This window comes from Microtus oregoni, unplaced genomic scaffold, assembly GCF_018167655.1.
Source record: "Microtus oregoni isolate MIOR12 unplaced genomic scaffold, Mior012 000030F_ref0000283, whole genome shotgun sequence".
Classification (NCBI taxonomy): Eukaryota; Metazoa; Chordata; class Mammalia; order Rodentia; family Cricetidae; genus Microtus; species Microtus oregoni.
In genome coordinates, this window is record NW_024543089.1 from 28,016,334 (window position 1) to 28,037,981 (window position 21,648).

General features: G+C 33.4%; 1 protein-coding gene across 2 annotated transcripts in view; it reads left to right on the forward strand.

Moving 5' to 3' along the window:
* LOC121465269 (ephrin type-A receptor 6) overlaps positions 1-21,648 on the forward strand; it is a 919,159-nt gene that overhangs the window by 44,919 nt on the left and 852,592 nt on the right. For both annotated transcript variants that reach the window (XM_041678454.1, XM_041678456.1), the window contains exon 2: positions 16,831-16,895. In XM_041678454.1, the coding sequence (XP_041534388.1) occupies positions 16,831-16,895 (65 nt within the window). The remainder of the gene's footprint in view (positions 1-16,830; positions 16,896-21,648) is intronic.

The following is a 21,648-nucleotide window of genomic DNA, read 5'->3' on the forward strand; positions in this document are numbered from 1 at the left end:
CAAAAACATACAAAAGCCACTCTATGTTTCTTTAGCATCATTCAGTGATGAATCTTTAAAATTATTCTGGATGGCGCACGCTTTTAATCCCAGCACTCGGGAGGCAGAGGCAGGTGGATCTCTGTGAGTTCGAGGCCAGCCTGGTCTACAAGAGCTAGTGCCAGGACAGGCTCCAAAGCTACAGAGAAACCCTGTCTCGAAAAAACTAAAAAAATAAATAAATAAATAAAATAAAATAAAATAAAATAATTCTGGAAATTAAAAGTTATCGGGAAAATCAAGAGGGTTTTTTAAAGGGAAATCTGGCTATGCTTTGCCAGTATTTAGTACTTTGCAGAAAATCTTTGATCTATAATTTAGTCAATAAATCTAACTTCTGGAAAGGAAATTCCCTTCTGAGACAAACTACCAGTGAATAAGCCATCCTCATTGATTGATTGTTTTCGTGTATGCATGACCAGCAAAAACAAGTCAACTCCACTGTGCCTCACCTCCCTAGGAAATAATGTTATGCTCTGCTATGAGGGCCTGGGACACAACACTTTGGTTCCTAATAACGTGACCAAAAGAGCTTTTCTTGATGCACATATGTAATCACAACAATTTGGAAATGAAGGAAATATCAGGAGTTTAAGGCCAGTCTGAGCTACTTATGACCACATCTTATAAATTATTAGCCATAAGAGTTTGTCAACATTATATATTCCTTCCCACAATCTATGTCTTAGATAATCATTAAATTAAGGAGACTATTCAGTGTATTATGAAAGATGGTTTCTGCTTCTTATCCTTAATTATACTTTAGAAACTAATGCTGAATAAAATATTCTTCATTTGCCTAAATGTTAAAATGGTTTTGTCATTTCTATTGCATTTGCTTTATTGCAGACAGTCCCAGTAATAAACAGTTTGACAATACTCCTTAATGATGCGCCTTCCCCACAGGGTAATGATGATACTAATGTAGGTTTTAAAAAGTTTATTTTTATGCCAACAATAAAGCTTCCATCTGTCATTCGTTTCTGTATACCAAAGTCATACTGCTTCTGGCCTGGTTCACATTTGTAAATGTTTCATTTATGAACCCTTCCTCCTCTCAACTCCTGTTCCCTTCAGAAATATGCCGGAAAAGATGTGCTGCCTCTCAATCCCTGTGCTTCTCAATCTGGCATTGCATTCGCCGTGACATTTCCTTAGTCACTTCCAGTAGGAAACTCTCCTAGATCCTTCTCATGACTTAATCAAATGATTGTGATAAAGGCTGCTTAATGTACAAATGACACAACTGCTTGCTACATATTTTATGTAAGTCTTATCATGACTATATTTTGATTATAGACTACTATGCTCCATAGTCACTGTTACTTACCAGTGTAATTGGTATGATACAATTTACTTATTTAGAAGGCAATACAAGTCCTTCAGGCAGTCAAGTATGTTAGAGTATGGTAAAAAAAAAAAGCACTTGAAAATTACATTTTATTTAAGTTATTGTTGTGTAGCATCTCACCAGAATTCATAAGTATGCATGAATGGATTATCCATTTTTGTGATTGAATAGTACACTTCATGAGCACTTGACTATGAAATTCGCAGATTCCTGAACAGACTTTGTCAGCTGATTTAAGAAAGAGTCTTCACAGTGTCGGTTTGTTCTAACTCCTTTACAGACTCGCAGAGCTGTGGTCTGGCTCATCTTTCTGTAGTCAGCTGAAGAAATTGGATGAGGGAAATCTAAAGAAAGAAATTTCTGTGCCTAAGTGGATCTATTAACGTCAGAAACCCAAAGTGTGGAGATAAAATATGACTCATGACTCAAGGAAACTGTGTTACTACCCATCCACTCTTCTTTTCATACACTAAGTGTTGGTAACCTAGTAGGGTACTAAGATCACACACAGTCCATTGAAAAACAGATCAGGGTAGATGCTAAGAATTAGACAACTATTTGTTTCAGAACAAAGCAAATCACAATAATTAGCAAGTAGTGGTTGATCACAGTTATATGAAACACAATATTACTGACAAGTCTTATTACTGGATGCAAATGGCCTATATGTTAGAGGTTTATAATGTATTTCTCATTAAATTCCTATAAGAAATTTATTAGGTGTAGTTATTTTGAGAATACCATAATATTTTCCAAGTGTCTATCACAAAATGCTACTAGAATAATTCACACAATGATTCACATTTAACTTAGATTTTTAAAAAACGTTATAGAAGTAAAAATAGGAAATAATTATTCATAAACAAATCTACATGCTACATTTTCTTCATATGATACATTCATTCATTAGAGCAACTGATGAGAGGGGGTCATTTCAATACTGTGCTCATCATTATAGAGCACATACATGGGATTTAGGAGAGAACAACCAACTTGAGGGCTAACTCAAAGGGTTGTATTAAACCTGGAGAAGGAAAAGTGACTCCAGAAAGGACGGACAATATGTCTCTGCTCAAAAAGATATATATTTTGATTTTGCATTTCCTAGTAAGACCTTTGCCTGAAAACTAAATCAGATAGATCATATGAATTTGGCACATGGGCATCTTCAACACACATTGAACATTAACATTTAAGCAGTTACTCTTCTCATTTTTCTGGACACCCTTTCAACAATCAGTTAAGAATATATTTCTATTCAAATATGTAGTTCTTGACCACGTTATTTTCTGTTAACTGCATTCTTCCACTCATTCTTGCACTAGTTTTATTAGAGAGAGAGAGGGAAAGAGAGGAGGCAGGGCTTGTCCCTGAGGAGCTCTAATTTAAAAATTTAATTGTTAATGATAAATTATTTTGATTGTTCTTTAGCTATTGTGAAAGCATGTCCTTTTAAATTGTTTCCAAGTATTTCTTTCAAAATGATGACAATGTAATTAAGATTTTTATTTGGACATTTTCTGTTTCTGATGATGAAAGCCTGCCTTTTATCAATGTCTATTTCTGATAATGTTTAATTCACTGTTGTGTCTCTCTAGACAAATTTTGTAGACCTTTCATGTATTTGAGATTATTTGAGAGAGCATCTTACAGGCAGAAAATAATTATTTCTCATTTTGTTGACTCCAGGGATGTGTTTCTACTATCTGTTCCATCCTTGACATTCTGTGAAAACTGGAATAAGTTATCCAATTACTGACAGCTCTGATGTTGATGCTGATGATGTGATATTGAATGCCCTATCTTACAGAACACCAATTCAATTACACACAGTCTCCTAAATAGCCACAATCTCTACTTAGCTGCATCTCTAAAGAAGGACATTTTAATCTGTTCTGCTATTTGCATGTCTCAATAAACTATGCCATGGGGATCAACAAAAAATTCCTAATGACTGAAGTGAAAAAAACTGCCACAAAACCCTTTGATGGTAGATACTGTAGCCTACAGACTGTATAAATTCAACAGTTCCTAATAGTAAAAAATATCAGAGTCTCTATAGTTTCCTGCTGGAATAATACCAGCACCTTCGATATGATCAAATAATCTTTCTGGATACATTACTACTCAACTGAGAAATGCTAAAATTTGTTTTATTGAGTCCATGTAAATATAACAAAGGAAAACAACACTATAAAGGGAAAATCTTTTCCATTTTCAAGAATGAAAATAAAGTCATTACTCTCAGATGCCATTCTAAGCTCACATAAAATTATTGTTTTTTTAATAGAAAGTTTCTATTGTTTCTGTTTAAAAGTAAAGGTGTTAAAACTTTTTTTAAATACTGATTTATTAAATAAACATTAGTTTTCATTGAATCAGCCATTGAAAAAGATTTTGAAATAAATAGCCATAATTTCTTTAACAAGGGGTATAGCTAAGATAATTTAAGTGTATTTCAGATCTTCAGTTTTGTAATATTTTTTTTGGAAAAATAGAAACTGTCTACAGCACCTTCAAAACAAAGTTTGAATATACAAAGACAGAGTAGAAAGGTTTATGTGACTCTGATGCCTTGGAAGCAATGGGGCGCACCTTCAATGATTGTTAGTTAAGTGAAATACCTTTGTGTGAGACATGAGAGACTTAGGACTTTTATTAAATGTGTCTTTACACTGGCAAAACTAAGATTAAAGACAAATAGTCTTTCTTTCTTTCTTTTTTTACACCACTCCAACCCTGGGTAGTTGAAGCAGATATAGACTCTTCAGGTCCTAAGATGAAACAAGTGGACGAATTATACAATGCTGTTCAGTAGCAGCATGACTACTCTCTTGTCCTTTCATTGCATCCTATGCACACCAAGAGCAGTAGTTTGATAGAAATGCATGACTGCCTCACGGACACATAGATCCATAAAATGGCATTTGTTGGGGTCTCAGACTCCTGGTGTAGTAAATGAATTCCCCAAAAGACTAGAACAGCAATTTGACTCTCACTGGGACTCTGCTCAGTGTTGGCAATGACAGATTTAACGAGTATTTGTAAAGGGAAGAAAGTAAAATTGTATCAGAAAAGATAAATATCTAGATGTGCCTGGAAAGAGAGAAGAGGGAGGTATAAGAGTGAGGATGGACATTCTATTCATATTTAATACACTATTTACAACTTTCTCTTGAACAAGTTCATAGTGGTCGTTATCACTATGCAATCTTTACATAATACCATTTTTTTCATTTGATAGTAACTTCCAGGAGCAGAGTGGGATGTGTATACTTTGTTATTCAATTTTGTTACTTTTTCTATTTAAATAATAACCAAATTTACATTTTTAGAGCTGAAATAAACAGAATGATTTATTTTGTAGTAAAATACCGACATGTTTTCTGAAGAAGATATTTTATAGTGAAATGCAAAAACTGTTGTGAGCTCGTGTTCAGCACTTACATTTCTCTCTAAGTTGTGAAAGTAATTTAGCCTTTCTATATACTTAGTAGGTTATGTTTCAAAGTGAGAATGTCCAAGTTCTTAGAACTTAAAGACTGGAAAAAAAGCAATGGTGAATATTATTTAGAGTAAATAAGTGAACAAGAGAAGAGAAATAAGCATGGCCACAACCAAACACAACATTCTGAGTACAACTAATGAACCAGTACCAATCTCTGTAGATGAAGCTGGCTTTATTATTTTAAGAAATAATGATCTTTTTTGCACTGTATTTCCTTGAGAGAGGTGTATTTGAGGGGTAAGCGTTTAATCCTATGTACATCCCCAGCAATCTCTATTAGTTTGGGGAGGGATTAAATATTGATTGCAACACTGTAGTATATAAATCTGTAAGTAAAAAATCTTTACTTTTAACTGAATAAACCAGGATGTTTTGTCAAGCCTGGATTAATTTGATAACCTCAAAGTCAGTTAAACCACCTGAATAGTATAGTATATCATTCATCTAGACAATGTCTAGAATTTATTGTATTAAAGTGGATATTTGTTTCTATAATTGATGCTTCTAGGATTATAACAGATGCATTTCCTTTCCTGCATTTTCATTTTTTAGTATTACTGGAGGAATAGAGGTTGCTATGGCTAGTGAAACATAAAGCATCAATCACACGGTACCCTGTAAGTTGATTCCGAGTGACTCAAGTCCTGCTTTACCCGACCCAACCTTAAAATGGAATAATTTTCTAAAAAGAATGCTTCACCCTTCACACATGAAATCCATTAAAGAACATACCCAACCAAATATGTATGACTGTGCTTGAACTCTTAAGAATACTGAAATGGTGACAATCGGCATTCCAGAATGGATGAAAGGACTATGGTTGCCAACAGATAGACCAAGCTTCAGTCTGTGGTTCTACACCCATGGGTTCACGACTAGCACAAATTAGACTTGTTGGGCATGGATCTGCAAGGAATTGAAGGGAAGAATGTGGAGAATATAATCAAAATATATTGTAGAAACATATGAAATTATCAATAAATTAAAAAAAATACTAAATTTTTAAAAATAACATTGTCCGTTCTTATGGTATCAGTTTGTATTTTAATAAAAGTATCCCAAAATGTATATGTATAAATAGGTATATATATATGGAGAGAGAGGGAGAATTTCACGAGGGGATTCCATGTATCCCATGTTGACTTAGAATCAGCCATGTAGCAAAGATGACCAGATGATTTTCAGCATCTCATTTTCCTTCCTCTACCTCCATTGGAGGGCAGGAACTATAGGCAAATCACTTTCATTCCCCGTTTAATTGGTGCTGGTGGCTTCCTGCATGCTAGGCAACAACCACTTTACCAACTGAATTACGTTCTTCTTCCCAACTCCCAGAAAAAGAGGACTTCCTTAATGAAATAACTTATTTTCATATTATTTTTTCAAAATGAAATATAAGTAAAATTTCACATTCTTTTTGTTGTTGGAGGTGGTGGTAGTTTTTTGAGACAGGGTTTCTCTGTAGCTTTGGAGCCTGTCCTGGCACTAGCTCTTATAGACCAGGCTGGCCTCAAACACACAGAGATCCGCCTGCCTCTGCCTCCTAAGTGCTTGGATTAAAGGCATGCGCCACCACAGTCCAGAAATTTCACATTCTTTTATTATTCCATTTTAATAAAGATAATTTATTATATATTATAAATATATTCTAATTATTATTAAAGTAGTACCACATAAGTTTAATAAAGAGGAATAAGACTAGGTAAATTAAAATTGTGACATTTATTCTAAGTATTGACACTTATGTTAATATTTGTATCTATTCTACTATTATTAAGTTCATTTTTGTTATTTAATATTTACTTCTACCACATATTTTTTAAATTTCCAGATGTACAAATAAAAATAACTCTGATATGTTGCAGTAGAATTTTAAAGATAAATATAATATCCTGTATTATTTCAAAAGTGAACAAATAGTTTCCAAGCATATTTTATGCCTTATTGTTGCTGCACAAAATAAATGTTTCCAAACATTATTGTGTTATGACCAGCTTATTATTTCCTTTTTATTTATGAAATTTCTTATTATTTAAACAAATAATTACATTTTGAGTTTTGCTCAGTAAAACCTATGTTTTGAGTTTTACTTTATGACTAAGTACAATTAAACCGTGGCTGTTCGGTTTAAAAAGAAAACCTACTGCCTTTACATTGAGTTGCCATTGTAATTTGGGCAATGCATTCCTTTTGTTTAAAGCCAGCAGGGGGAGCTCTGATCTCATTGGGTTTAGTGTAATTAGTTTGAGAAATCTGCATTGTGGGGTTTTGTATATGAAATAAAGGGTGAAATTAAAATGTTCATGGCCTGTGATGATATTAAACTCTGAACAGTTTCGGGTTTATTTTAATATCAATGCATCATTTACTTGTCTATAATGCAATCTAAAAAACGCTATTAGGAATTTTTTAATGGCATCATTTTATATAAAAATACAATTAGGAAAATCTTGTTTCTGAAAGCTAGTAAATGATTTCTCCCCCCAAACCCTCTGCGCTACTAATAGAGTATATATACCATCTACATTCATTTTTTTCTGAGGTAAATTTATTATTATGACTTCAGAAAGCTAGGCCACCAAAATGTCTAGAAAGAATTGCAATTGTATCAATTAACTAATTAATTCACTATCCATAAAATCAGTAATTGAAGGAGACTAAATTAATATCTGCTGATAAATTTAGGTATTAGTGGTCTGTAATAATTCTTCCTGGAAGTGTTTAGATAATTTTATTTTAGATGTTATCTGTGAACTTTCTGCATAAAACTGCTAAAGGAAAAAAAAAAGTTTTGTTTTGCTGATTCACCAAAGGGGGAAAAAAAGGAAAATAGTAAATGAAGTTTTCCACTTTCTTGATATTTATTTAAAAATTTGACATCAGTTTGTGGGATCTGTACTTCAAAATTCATTGTACAGACAATTTAAATGCCTTTTAGAATGAGTAAATGATATTATACAGCATGGACTGTTATTCTACCTTAAGGAACAAGTCTCCTTACTTTTCACAACATGGGAAGACTTCTGAAATCCTATGCAAGGTGTATAAGTCAATTGTTAAAGACAGGTACTGAATTACTTCATTTAGACATTCAGAATGTCTGGCTGGGCCTGGGAAAAGAAATGGCAAATCACTGTTCAAAGAATACAAAGTTTCAGGTATGCCAGGTCAATAAGTTCCAAGGGTATATTATATATCATAATGTATGTTCTAAGTAATATTGCATATACAACTTAAAAATATTATTAGGCAGTAGAAGAAAACCAACAGAAGGAAGCAGAAAGCAGCAGAACAGGATTTTTGAAGATGATGAATATGTTTATGAATTTCATTGAATTGATGGGATTGTGAGTGTATGAATACATCCAAATATATCAAGTCAAACAGATTAAATATGCACAAATCTTTGTCTATCATTATGCTTCAAGAAAGAGATATAATTTAAAAGTATAAGATGATCAAAAATTAAAAATACTAGCCACACCGATTAACCATTATTCACTTAAATAATTCATATATGACAAAGAAAAATATTATTTTATTATGGTATATTTAAAAATTACTTAAGAATTTCATTTAATGTATACTAACCACATTTGACCTAGCTCTTCCTAGAACCATCCTCCACCTCCCCACCATGTCTCAACTTCATATCTTTGTTTGCTTCATTAGTAATTCATTATATTAAATTTGTACTGATTTATAATCTTAGTTTGATGATATCCCCTGGAACATGGTTTATTTACTGAAGATCACTCTTTAAATAATCAGAAAACAAAAAATAAAATTTATCTTCCTTTCCAAGAAGACATCAACTATCAAAGTATTCTCAGTTATTTAGGGAATTCATGAGCCCCTCACATCTCCATATAAGAATATTGACTGGCTTAATATTGTGTAGGTCTTGTGTAGGCATTCACGGTTGCTATGAATTCAAGAGTACATCTATCACGTCATTCCCAAGAGACACTTAAGCTTCTGACCTTCTGATGTCTGGGTCTTACAGTGTTTCTGTTTCCTCTATCACAATGATCTCTGTGACCCTAGGGTGGAGAGATTTGATGGCAATGTCTCATTAGTGCCTGAGAACTCCACTGACACATTCTCTGCAGTGTGAACAGTTGTAAGTTTCTGTGCTAGTAATAATTTATTACCCAAATAAACTTCTTTGATAGAATCTCAGAGTTGAACTAGTCTGTGGATATAGAGATATGAATTTAGGGGGTAGCTTGATATCGTACCCACTTTGAACACTACTACTAGGTTCACTTCTTGGGACCGTGAACTTCCCAGCTGTGGGTTCTTCACATGATTACCAGTACCAGGCATAAATTCCTTTGTGCAGAGAAGACCTTAACTCCATCCACAAAGTGGTTGGTTATTCTCAAAACATTTGACACATGGACTTTCTTGCCATACAAATTTTTATTGTCTTTATTATGGCTTATTCCCTTTACAGCAGCCTATCTAGAACCTTCCAGTTCTATGAAAACTAATCAGCATAGACAAAGGCTTCCCCATCAGCATCAACCTGAATAGCCCATATGCTCAGAGTAAAATGTGAGGTGTCTTTAGCAAGAGGTTATTACTATCAAGTTTTGGTGTATAACCAAGAACAATGGAAATAGCCTATATTATTTTCATGGTCTCCTGAACACCTCTGAAAAATAACTGTGGGGGAGGTAGTCCACACCTAACACAGGGCTTTTATTTGGCAGTATTTGACTTTTTGAACGAACATGTTCAACTCTGTAGGTTAATTCCAATTAAGCTTCCTTTTATATGAAAAAAATCTTTTATATACTAAAATAGTAGATTTCCATATCACTTTCCCATGCATCGTTAGTATGTTATGCCTGCCCCATATTTTCTCTGACCTACATGTTCATCTTTTATCCACTTTAACTCACTCCTCTTATTCTTTTTTTCCATTTTATATAATCTGTTTTTTTGGTATCCCCCCCCAGGTCTTCTCCCCACTTAAATCACTTATGGATGGCCCTTTTCTAGTTTCCTGGATTATATAGGTATTATAAATTTAAAACAATATTTTAAAGATTTGACCCAAAGATCTGCATTGAGTGATATCATGTGCTATTTGTCTTTGTGGGACTAAGTTGCCTTACTTGGCATGATTATTTCTAGCTTCATACATTTACCTGAGAATTTCGTTTTTCTTCACATCTGACTAAAATTTCATTATACATAGGTTCCATGTGTTCACTATAGAGTTATCAGCTGATTGACATCTTGGCTGTTCCCATGTCCTAGATATTATGAACAGAGCAGTTATGAACATGGATGAGCATGTGTCTCTGGAGTAGGAAATAGTCTTTTTTGTATTGCTGGGCCGTATGGTAGATCTATTTCTTTTTTTGAGGAATTGCCTCATTGATTTCCATAGTTGCTACAGTTTTCACTCTCACAAACAATACTTGTTTCCCACAAGTTTTCAGTATTTGTTGTCCTTTGTTTTCTTAATCTTAATCATTATTATTAGAGCAAGATGAAATCTCAAAGTGGTTTTAGTTTTTGTTTCTTCGGTAGGGATGGGAACATATTGTAAGATGTTTCATCTTCTGAGATATCTCTGTTCAATTTAGTAGCCCTCTTAAGAGACAGTCTTCAGAATGCGTAAAAACCTCCACTAGCTATATATATGACATGAAAGCATTTGCCATGTCCTTATGGTGAAAATTCTGATGGTTCATTCTTGTAAATATTTTAAATGAACACTACAATTGCCACCTGCATTTTCTCTGCATGGCATCCCACAAAAAATATTATGCATTGATCAGACTTTCCTCATCTCCACCAGTCCCTATTTCCTCCGCCCCTCATAACCATTTTACTCTCCACTTCCAAGAGAGCAATATTCTAGATTCCATAGATGAAAGATGTCATGCTGTACATATCTTTCATTGTGTTTTATTTCACACGTAATAATAATCTCCCATGTGGTGCCAAGGAAAGAAGTCGATTCTTTTTATTCCCACATAGTATCACATAGTATTTCCGCACACACACACACACACACACACACACACACACACACACACATTTTCTTTATCTTTCTTGCTCCCATTTCTTAACAACTATAAAGATTGCTACAATGGATATGAGATATACATACACTTTGATATACTAATTTCATGAAGATGCTTAGGAAATCTTCGAGATTCCCTGAGAGAAGAGATCACCATGTCCTCACTTCAGTTAATGTGAATTAATTGCTAATCCTGCCACCTTTTAGGGAAATAGACAACTATTTCCAAAGCATAAAAGTTCTATAAAAGTAACAGTATAAGCTTTGTTGACCAAATATAGCCACTGGGATTACATATTTCTACATTCATTAATATATCTCCAAATTAAAATAATATTTATATTATAACAGGATTACACTATATTTTTAATTATCATACTGTCATGTCATATTTTTCTACAAGTTATGATATATCTTGCATTTAATGAAGCAAGTCATTGTGTGTATGTGTGTGTGTATGTTTCAATGCACATACTAAATTTGGGTGGAGTTGCTGCCAAGCTCTTAGAATCATATGCTGAGATAGAGTAAATTAAACAATAAAAATGTGTTTTAGAAGCTCTAGTCTTATATGTCCCATTTTATTTCTTTTTCTGATGTTCGCAGCCATGAAAAACCATTAGCTAAATATATTAATTCATTAGCAATAGCAAATAGTGCATCCTAATCTGGTCATTCCTTCTCAATTTATTAACTAGAATATTTCAACAAGAAAAATATCCTTTTGAAGCTATTTTGTTTAGCAGAAGTAGTTCATACAGAAAATTCAAAATGCATATTTTACTATATTAAGTGTATGCAACACTAGTAAACATAATGCTTTTCCACTGTTCTGAAAAAGTGCTCACTAGGTATGTTATTATAAAGGCATGAATTTAATAATACCTGGAGTATTTCAATTTACCCTTATTTATGGTCAGATTACTTATTTTGCCAATGAAAGCCTGTGCAAATTTATTTGTTGTTCCTTTTGTTTTTACCCTAGTAGACTATGATATCTTCTCTATGTGACATTAGTCTTATGTAAAACCAGCAATAGGGCTGAAAGAACAATGTGAATGGATGAGTGACAGAATAAATGAATGAAACATTGAATCAATAATCAAACAAATGCATAGATGAAGCTAAGTCTGATGGCTCAGACTGCTATGCCAGATGCTTGGGATGCTGAGGCAGAAGAGAGGCAAATTTAAGGTCTTTCTTTCTTATACAGTGAATTCAAAGCCAGGTTGGACAGCTTACAACAATGATACCTCAAAATTAAATAAAAAGCTAAGTGAAAAAAAATAAGTGGAGTGTATCAATCCATCAGTAGATACATATAAATTAGAAATATTTAGCAAATAAAAAACAGTATATTTTTGTGCTAGGGAATCGTTCTAAAGTAGTGAAAAAGATAAATTTTTCATCATTATTGGAAATGCACTTTAAAATGATAAAGGAGTGAAGTGACACACATGTCAGAATGACTTAGAGGAGCAGGAAAATGCCAGGACCCGTCAAGTGGAGCAAGTAGTAAGCAATCAGACTTGCAATTGGAGACGGACAGTGTAACCAGACATCTTAACTGCTTTCCCTGATAAAAATGAAATTACATGAAAATTAAACTGGCTTAATAATGTCCTCCACTGTAAGAAATCTACATGCATTTTATATAGTGGAAGACTTAGTTATTAGCCATGAAAAGAAACAGATTTTTGACGCATTCAGCATCAATGATTAAGGCCAACTACATCATGTCAAGTAAGAAAACCAGACTCACATGTCTAGACATCATCTGATATCTACATATATATATATATATATATATATATATATATATATATATATATACTGGAAAGGTTAAAACTATGGAGACAAACACAAGAAAATGACTGTCAGAGAACACAATGGGAAAGAGATTCATTACACGGAATCACAGGAATATTGAGAGAACAATAAAATATCCTCTACCTTGATTGAAGTCATGATATATTAGATGGGAGTCAGAGTCACAGTTTATATAAATGAGCATGACAGAAAGATGAATTTACTGACAAAACACACTTCAATGCATCTAAATTAAAGGAGTAATGGAAGGTTTGAGGCACAGTTTTTGTTGTATGTTCTGTAGAAGAACGGGTAAATAAGTGTAGCTAAAATAATGTTAGTCATAAGGTAGCAAGCAATAAATTTAGTGGGTGAGAATATGATGGTTCAATTTTCTCTGTAATTATAATTTGAAAGGGTGTCACTGCTGTGTGGTGGTGATGTATGCCTTTAATCCCAGAATTTGGGATGAAGAGGCAGGCAAATCTCTATGAGTTCAAGGCCACAGGGTCTACAAAGTGATTTATAGGAAAGCCAGGACTAAACAGAGACATGTGTTTCAAAAGGAAAGAGAGAGAGAGAAAGAGAAAGAGAGAGAGAGAGAGAGAGAGAATGAAGGAATAAAAAGAAAAGAAAAATTGACACAATAAAAATGATTTATGGATGTTTTTATAAAGCTATGCTTAGTAAATAGATATTAAGAGTAGTGAACTAATAGTATGCATAAGTAAAGTTTATTTTAAAAAGTTGAAGAAAGTTTCATGTTTTAAAATTGTCAATAAATTGTATAAAAATTGAGCTAATTGGAGCCACAAAAACTTTACAATAAACAGAAAACTAAGATACCAAATGAAATTTTCATAAGTGCATCTTTTAAAATTGTAGCGGGTGATGTAGATAAACTTGTGAAGTGCTTGTCTAGCAAACAAAAAAAAATTCCATGATCAAATCCAACGGTAGCTTAAAGTAAATGAGGTGGTGCATATGTAATGAATTACAGTACTTGTGAGGTGGATACAGCTTAATGAAAAGGTCAAAGTCATCCTTGATAAATAATGATTTGAGGTCATGCTGGAACAGACAAACAAAATTGAAGGACCACCCATTTTCTTCTCTTAATAAAGTAAAGAACAGGCACTAATTATGTGGCAGCAAAATAATGTTTTTCAGAGGGTGATATCCAGGGTGAAAAATGTACTACTTGAAAAAGTATACATGTATATAGACATATATGTACCTGTGCATATGCATATACACATATGCATATTTATACATTTGAGTATGTGTGGAAACAGTAGAGACTCTCCTCAGTCTCTCCATCTGCCTTTTTTATCCTTTTGATTTTCTTAAGTTGTATTTTTGAAGTTATAATATCATTACATTTCTACCTTTTGTTTCCTGTCTTCAAACCCTCCCATGTTCTTTTCTTAGCTCTCCCTCAAAATCGTGTCCTCTTTTTCACTAATATTATTCCATACATATGATGCTCATGTGTGTATATACTTTCATATTCCTAAATATGACCTGCTGAATTTCTATACTATTATACTCATGTGTATGTCTTTCTGGTTGATCATTGCATATTGGAGAACCCATCAGTGAGCTGTTCTCTGGGAAAGATTATTTCTCCCACTATCAGAATCCCTTTATTGCCTGTGGTTATTTGTATAAGGTTGAGGCTTTGGGGCTTTCTCACGTTTAATTTGACATATTAATGGTGTTTCCCATGTTCAGCATATGTTCAGGCAAAAGTGTTTATGAACCTTATTAGTTTAGCTTCTGACATTACTAGATAATACAACTTCACTTGATGCTCCCTGATCCTCTGGCTCTTATAATTTCCCTGTCCTCTTTCCTGCAATATTCCCTGAGCCTTGGATTTAGGAGTCATTTTATGGATCTATCCATTGTGCTACACAGACCTGCATTTTGATTGCTTGTGATTTTCTATAATAGTCTGCAACTATTGAAAATAGCAGTTTATTTGATGAAGTGTGACAGTATAAAGATACATATTAAATTGTTGTTATGTATTATGCTGGTTTAGTAATGGCAGTTGTAGAGTCTCCTCAAGATCTATGATTTCAGTTGCACTGAACATTTGATTAGGGTTTCGGGCCTCACGTGATTTCAGTCTTGTTGAGCAGGTCTCATATCCAGTTAGGGAACTATTGGTTACCAACAGGTATGCAGACTATCCCCTTATATTTGTTGTGTTATGCTGGTTTTTATAGATCACAGGTATCATAGCTGGGTTGGGTTGCCCCATCCCTTGGAAGTTCGTTTGGCACTTCTGGTACTATAAAAGCTAGTCTTCAGGCAGGGGCCATTTATGCCAGTTCCTGCTCAGAGTTCTCTGATCTTTGTGTCCGAAGTGCATGGTGTCTTTGGTAAATAGGGACTTATCTGCAACCTGTGGAGAGACAATCAAGGACAGTATCAACAGACTGTATGTTCTGGGAGTCCATTGAGCAGTTTTGACAAACAATTCAAAAGAAGACCCCTGATGTCTGATATTGAGGTTTTGTTAAATATTGATAGAATTAAATAGTCTTTGTCTTTTGATGACAGTTTGAGAAAAATTCATTTAAATAATATAAGTATATTCATATTTAGTATTGTGTTTATTATACATTCCGTTCTGTCTACTCCACCTATCTAAATCCTGCCCTATCAAAAAGCAAAGGCAGTTTCTTTATTAACCAATGAGAGTAATGCATAGACAGATCCACTCCTCCATCAAGCAAGGTAAACACTTCTCTGCTGCTGGTGGGAGTGAGAACTTGTACTGTTACCTTTGAGAATCAATATGGTGGTTTCACCAAAAATTGGAAATTAATCTACCTCAAGACCCAGCTATACCACTTCTGGGCATATACTGAATGGATGATCCAGCCTATCACAAGGGCATTTTCTCAACTACATTAATAGATGTTTTATTCATCATGGCAAGAAACTGGAAGCAACCTAGATGTCCCCCTACTGAAGAATGGATAAGGAAAATGTGGTACATTTTATGCAAAGGAGATAGTTAATAACATAATTTCTGATGGTTTTTGAGATAGCCTTAATATTATTTTTCCTTCCCCCGACACATCTTCTGTATTTACTTCATTCCCTTTGCCCAAATAACCTGCTTTTCCCATTTCTACGTCAGGTCCTTTGTATCCTGCTAGTCCCCTTAACCTTCTCCCTCTTCTGTATTTACCTCCATCTCTCATTTCTAAAGAGCACCCCCATTCCTCTTTATTTGATCAGATCACCTGTACACACCAGCATCATATTACCACTTACAACGAGTATTTGTGGCCATTTGTGGAATGATTACTGCAATGCTGTGAGGCATGAGATAGAGATTTCAAGCAGTGTTCACCTCCATTACCGTTTGGTACCTCTATTGAACACCTATCCAGTCTTTATCCTCCTGTTTAGAGAAGCCTCATTTCAGTTCTTATCATTCAACAGAAGGTTATTTTGGGAGGGATTATTTTTTGGCAGCTTATTTTCTTTTATCAGATTGTGAGTTACCTTTTGTTACATGAAAATATTTATAGTTTTAAATTTTATTTTTTTTCAATCAGCAATTGGTATACACTGTCTAGTACTTATGTATTTCATACTTTAAAGAATAGGTTTATTCAAAAAAAGTAATCTTCATTTCTTGTTAATATTTATGTAAGATTTAATAACAACAACAATTCACAGAGTCTTGTAATAATACAGCTTTTCTCTAACATACTATGCTTGAAAGTTAGAGAATAATTAATGTGGGATATTTCATTAAATTGAAAAATTTGTGGTATTAAAAATAACCTTATAATTTTATTCAATTCTCAGTGTCATTTAAGATGATTAAACCAAATACACATGTGCAATATTTTTGTATCAATTTATGACAATTTTATGTGTCTTATCACAAAATATTATAATAGGCCAATATAAGTAGTTTAAATAATGATCAAAAAGCTACTGTGATGAAGAAGCAGTAAGAACATTTTGTATTAATGATGCAACTAATATTGATATAGTTTTTCATCAATTGTGAAACTCATTAAAGTTTTATCTATTTAATTCTAGTTGTGTTGCTTGATACAACTACCGTGATGGGAGAGCTAGGATGGAAAACATATCCATTAAACGGGGTAAGTTAAATATCATTAAAGTTTCAAAGTTACTATTCACCGTGGGTTTGTAGGATTTTCTATGAAAGTTAAAGGAACCATGGATTCATGTAGATGTTTGTATATAATTTAAGTCATATAGAAAAGATTAAAGTCGAGTTGAACTGGTAATATATGGGAACTTGTGCTCTTTTAAATTAATAATTGTTCTTTTGTATCACATTTTAGGCATAATAATTAGATATGTATACACATAACCATTTTCATTAAAATAAATTTATGTTTAATTGTATAGTTCCATGATGTTTTTTTCTGTAAACAGGTTATATATAATAATTTTAAAGGTATCTGTGTATACACAAAATATATCATGGTTTGAATGAACAAATACTAGCAATATACTGGTGGACAGAAAATTCAATTTGCCACAGAAGTGTTTGGGACTTGACTAGGTGATACATTGTAACTACCTTTCTGAAATCTTGAAAGTTGCTTCTAAAGTCTTATTTAAATGTGTAATCAATAAAATATATTATTTTCTAAGTATTTATATTTTAGCTATGGTTATTATTGAGTTTTTGTATATTTCAGTTTGTTTTATATAATGCCTGCTTTCCAATGTATTTCTGCTTTATTTTTATATTAAGCTAAGCTAAAAGGGCGGTTAGTAAAGGTTTTTACTTTTATTTATTTATTATTAAAACACAAATTAAATAGATATAGCTAAATGTTTTCAACAGCTTTATTACTTTTATTTTTCTTCTACAATTGTTCTTATTCATCCCTTCTTTACTGATAATGTTTTGCATTGCTTCCATTATTTTGTCTTCAAATACGAATCTAATAGGAAAAATTCACCTTGGAATATATTTACATTTGTAGACTCTTTCCCAGAAACAGACATTTTGCATCAAATGTTATTTGTTAAGCAAGTGTTTTTCAAACTCAAACTCAAATTATGCAGAGTAAAAATCTTCTTTTCTTTTAATTGAGTATTTACTTGTCATTTGTTTTATATATAGTCAATGTGTAATTTTGTATTTAAGTTTATATTTTATTCTATTGTAACCACAAATTTCTGTAATAATGGTATTTCTAGAATTCACTGTATGAACTGATAACACATAATTTCATAACTATTTCCATAAAATCCCTATTCTAGAATCTTTCCCAAAAATAGACATTTTCTATCAAGTGTTATTCATTAAACAAGTGCTTTTGAAACTAAAAGAATTATGCTGATTTTTCTCTGTTTTTTAATCCCAATTAAATTGACTCCAAATTTACCAAGTTAATCAGAGAATAATAACTTTTGTTTTCGTATCTAAATAGCAACTGCATGTATCCTAGTTACAAACTGTTTATAAGATATTTGTAGTTATAAAAATCAGTTAAACTAGGTAAAAGAGCTTATTGTCTATAAGCCAAATATCATCATTTTATAGGGTCAATGTTTACCACATGAAGAGTCAATGGGACATCCACTAATAGTTTTGTTTATGCATTGTGACACCTGCATTTGTGAAATAACTTATCAAAGCCCAAGACCATACTACATTTTGAATCATTTTATCATGCATTGTTATTTTCTAAAACTATATATATTTGTTGAACTCTGAAAATAAGAACTTTATCGACAATTTCTTTCTGCAAAAGTGAATGAAAAATTTCACTATTTTCCAAACTGCTATTTAAATGTTTTACTCTGAGAAACTCTACAACATATGTGGTGGTGTTTTAAATGTCCTATATGCTAATTTCCGCTGTACTATTTTACACTTAAAATAATTGCATTCAGTTTAATGAATGAATAGAATAATTATACAAATACATATTTCATTAATTTTAGTGCTCCAGTGACATTTTATTACATCTTAGTGGTGTGTGTGTGTGTGTGTGTGTGTGTGTAAAATGCCTAAATTATGGACAATAAACAACATGCAGTTATTGTTATCTCATTCCAGTATGTAAATTCCATGGATCAAATTGGAATTTACATACCCTTTCTAGATGAGCCATCTCATTGGTCCTAGTCTGACATTTTATAGCTATGAAAGTTTAATCTTTTTACAAAGAGAAGAAAACATTAAGAGTATTCATCATCTTAGACTATTGTGAGGATAAAATATTTAAGGGATAGAAGAAACTAAAGAAGCATATTTTGCCAGGCAGTGGTGGCGCACGCCTTTAATTCCAGCACTGGGTAGGCAGAGGCAGGCAGATCTCTGTGAGTTCAAGGTCAGCCTGATCTACAATGTTAGTTCCAGAACAGGTTCCAAAGCTACAGAGAAACCCTGTCTTGAAAAACCAAAAAAAAAGGATTATCATTGCAATAACTCTAAATATTTTTAAAAAGAGAGAACTGAAACACTTGATGTTACATAGGTTGCTTGTTTTCTTTATTGGAATTGTCTTTCCACCATAGGTCAGTTATTTTTTCTTTTGCACTAAAAGCAATATGTAATCATCACAGTGATACATTAAGTAAGTAAACTGGAAGTAAAAATGCATATGTGTTTAAATCTATTGCAATATAAACTAATGTATATATTCTGACACTGAACATGAACTTCTTGAAAAATAACATACTGATTATCAGATTTTCAAGGTTTGTTTGTCAATAATATATGTAAGTGCTCATTCTTTATTACCTGAAATCTCGTGCAAGAAGAAAGAAGTATAGCAATGTAAATTAGATAATCTCTGACCATTTCATAGGTTGGTGTCTAAAGTTTTATTTATCTAATTTCTCTCTACATACTTCACAGGATTCTGAAACATATATTTTCTTCTTTCCTAAAACTTTCACCTTTTCTTGTAAGATAAGTGATCACTAATTACCTTAATTTTAATTTAACTAAAAATAACTTTATTGCTATTTTTTACATTTATCTACTTGTGTGCATGTGTAAGTGTGTGCACACGTGTATGCAAGCCAGTGCATGTGCAGTTGTGTGTATGTGCACATGCACATGCATACCCATGTGTATCACATTCTTGTGTGTAGGTCCAGGGTTAATTTTCAGGAATCAGTTCTAATCAATTCTAAATTATCCGAGTTGTTTGTGTGTTTTTTTTTTTTATCTTTTGCCTCTGGGATCTACCATGTGACCTACAGAGATTAAACTCAAGTCTCCAGGCTTGTCAGTAAGCATTTTCTCATTGGGCCGTCTTACCAAGCCACACACTTTATTTTCCATGGTCTATTTTGTAGGATATTATTTAGATACGCTTTATGTGTCTTGTACAAAATCCCTGAAAACTAAACTTAAGGTAAAATTTGGCTCACAGTCTATTATGCAGAGAATTCATGGAGAGAACCTTGATATAGTTGGTCATATTACATTCAAAGGCAGGATAAAAAAGAAAGCTAAAACCTAATGTTCTTGCTCTTTTTCTCCCTTTTATACAATCCAGAACCCGGTCCACATTAAGAGTGGTTGCTTTCTATCTCAATTAAACCATTCTAATAGGTCTCTCAAGCCAAGCCCCAATACAAAATCAGTTCACTTTGGCAAACAGTATGAACAATACCAACTCCATGTCCCTTCAACTGAGCATTAAACTATGTAACTAAGAAGTCCTAACTTTCCAATAAAACTCATGTTGATCTCATAATGCAAAATTTATTCAGTTCAGTTTTTAAAAACCCCTGTAGGCGAAGGCTGCTTGTTTGCTCCCGATGCCCAGACCTCAAATAATTGCACAGAAACAGTATTAATTAAAATATTGCTTAGCCAATCAATTAAGCATACTACTAGCCAACTCATATCTTGAATTAACCCATTCATATTATTTTACCATTAGGCTCTTGGTTTACAAATAAGGTTCTGGATGGAAGTTTGTATCTTTCTCCTCCGGTGGCTACATGGCATCTCTTTAACTCTGCCTACTCTCTATATATTTCTCTTACTGCCTGACTATATTCTGTTCTGCTATAGGCTAAAGCAGTTTCTTTTATTAACCAATGGTAGTAAAACATAATCACAGCATATGAGGTGAATCCCATATCATTTATCCTTTTTCTGTCTAAGTAAAAAGGAAGGTTTTACTCATGTTTTCCCTCCTTCTGCTCCTCATTTGAACCTCGGGAGCTCAGTCCATTGCTCCAGTGTGGGTCTCTGTCTCTATCTCCATCCATCGCCAGATGAAGGTTCTATGGTGATATGCAAGATATTCATTAGTATGGCTATAGGATCAGGCCATTTCAGGCTCTCTCTCCTCAGCTGCCCAAGGACCTAGCTGGGGACATCTCTCTGGAGATCTGGGAACCCCTCTAGAGTCAAGACTCTTGCCAACCCTAAAATGGCTCCCTTAATTAAGATATATACTTCTCTGCTCCCATATCTACCCTTTCTTTATCCCAACTATCCCATTCCCCCAAGCTCTCCCCATCCTCCCCTTCTCACTTTTCTCTCCCCATCTCCCCTTTCCCCCATCCCACCCCACTGCCCAGTTCCAAATTTTTGCCCAGAAATCTTGTCTACTTCCAATATCCAGGAGGATAACTATATGTTATTCTTTGGGTTCACCTTCTTATTTAGCTTCTCTAGGATCGCGAATTATAGGCTCAATGTTCTTTATTTGTGGCTAAAAACCAATTATGACTGAATAACGGGAGCTCACCAAGGCCAGCTGGACTGGGACTGAAAAAGCATGGGATGAAACCAGACTCTCTGAACAAGGCGGACAATGAGGGCTGCTGAGAAGCCAAGGACAATGGCACTGGATTTTGATCCTACTGCATGTCCTGGCTTTGTGGAAGCCTAGTCTG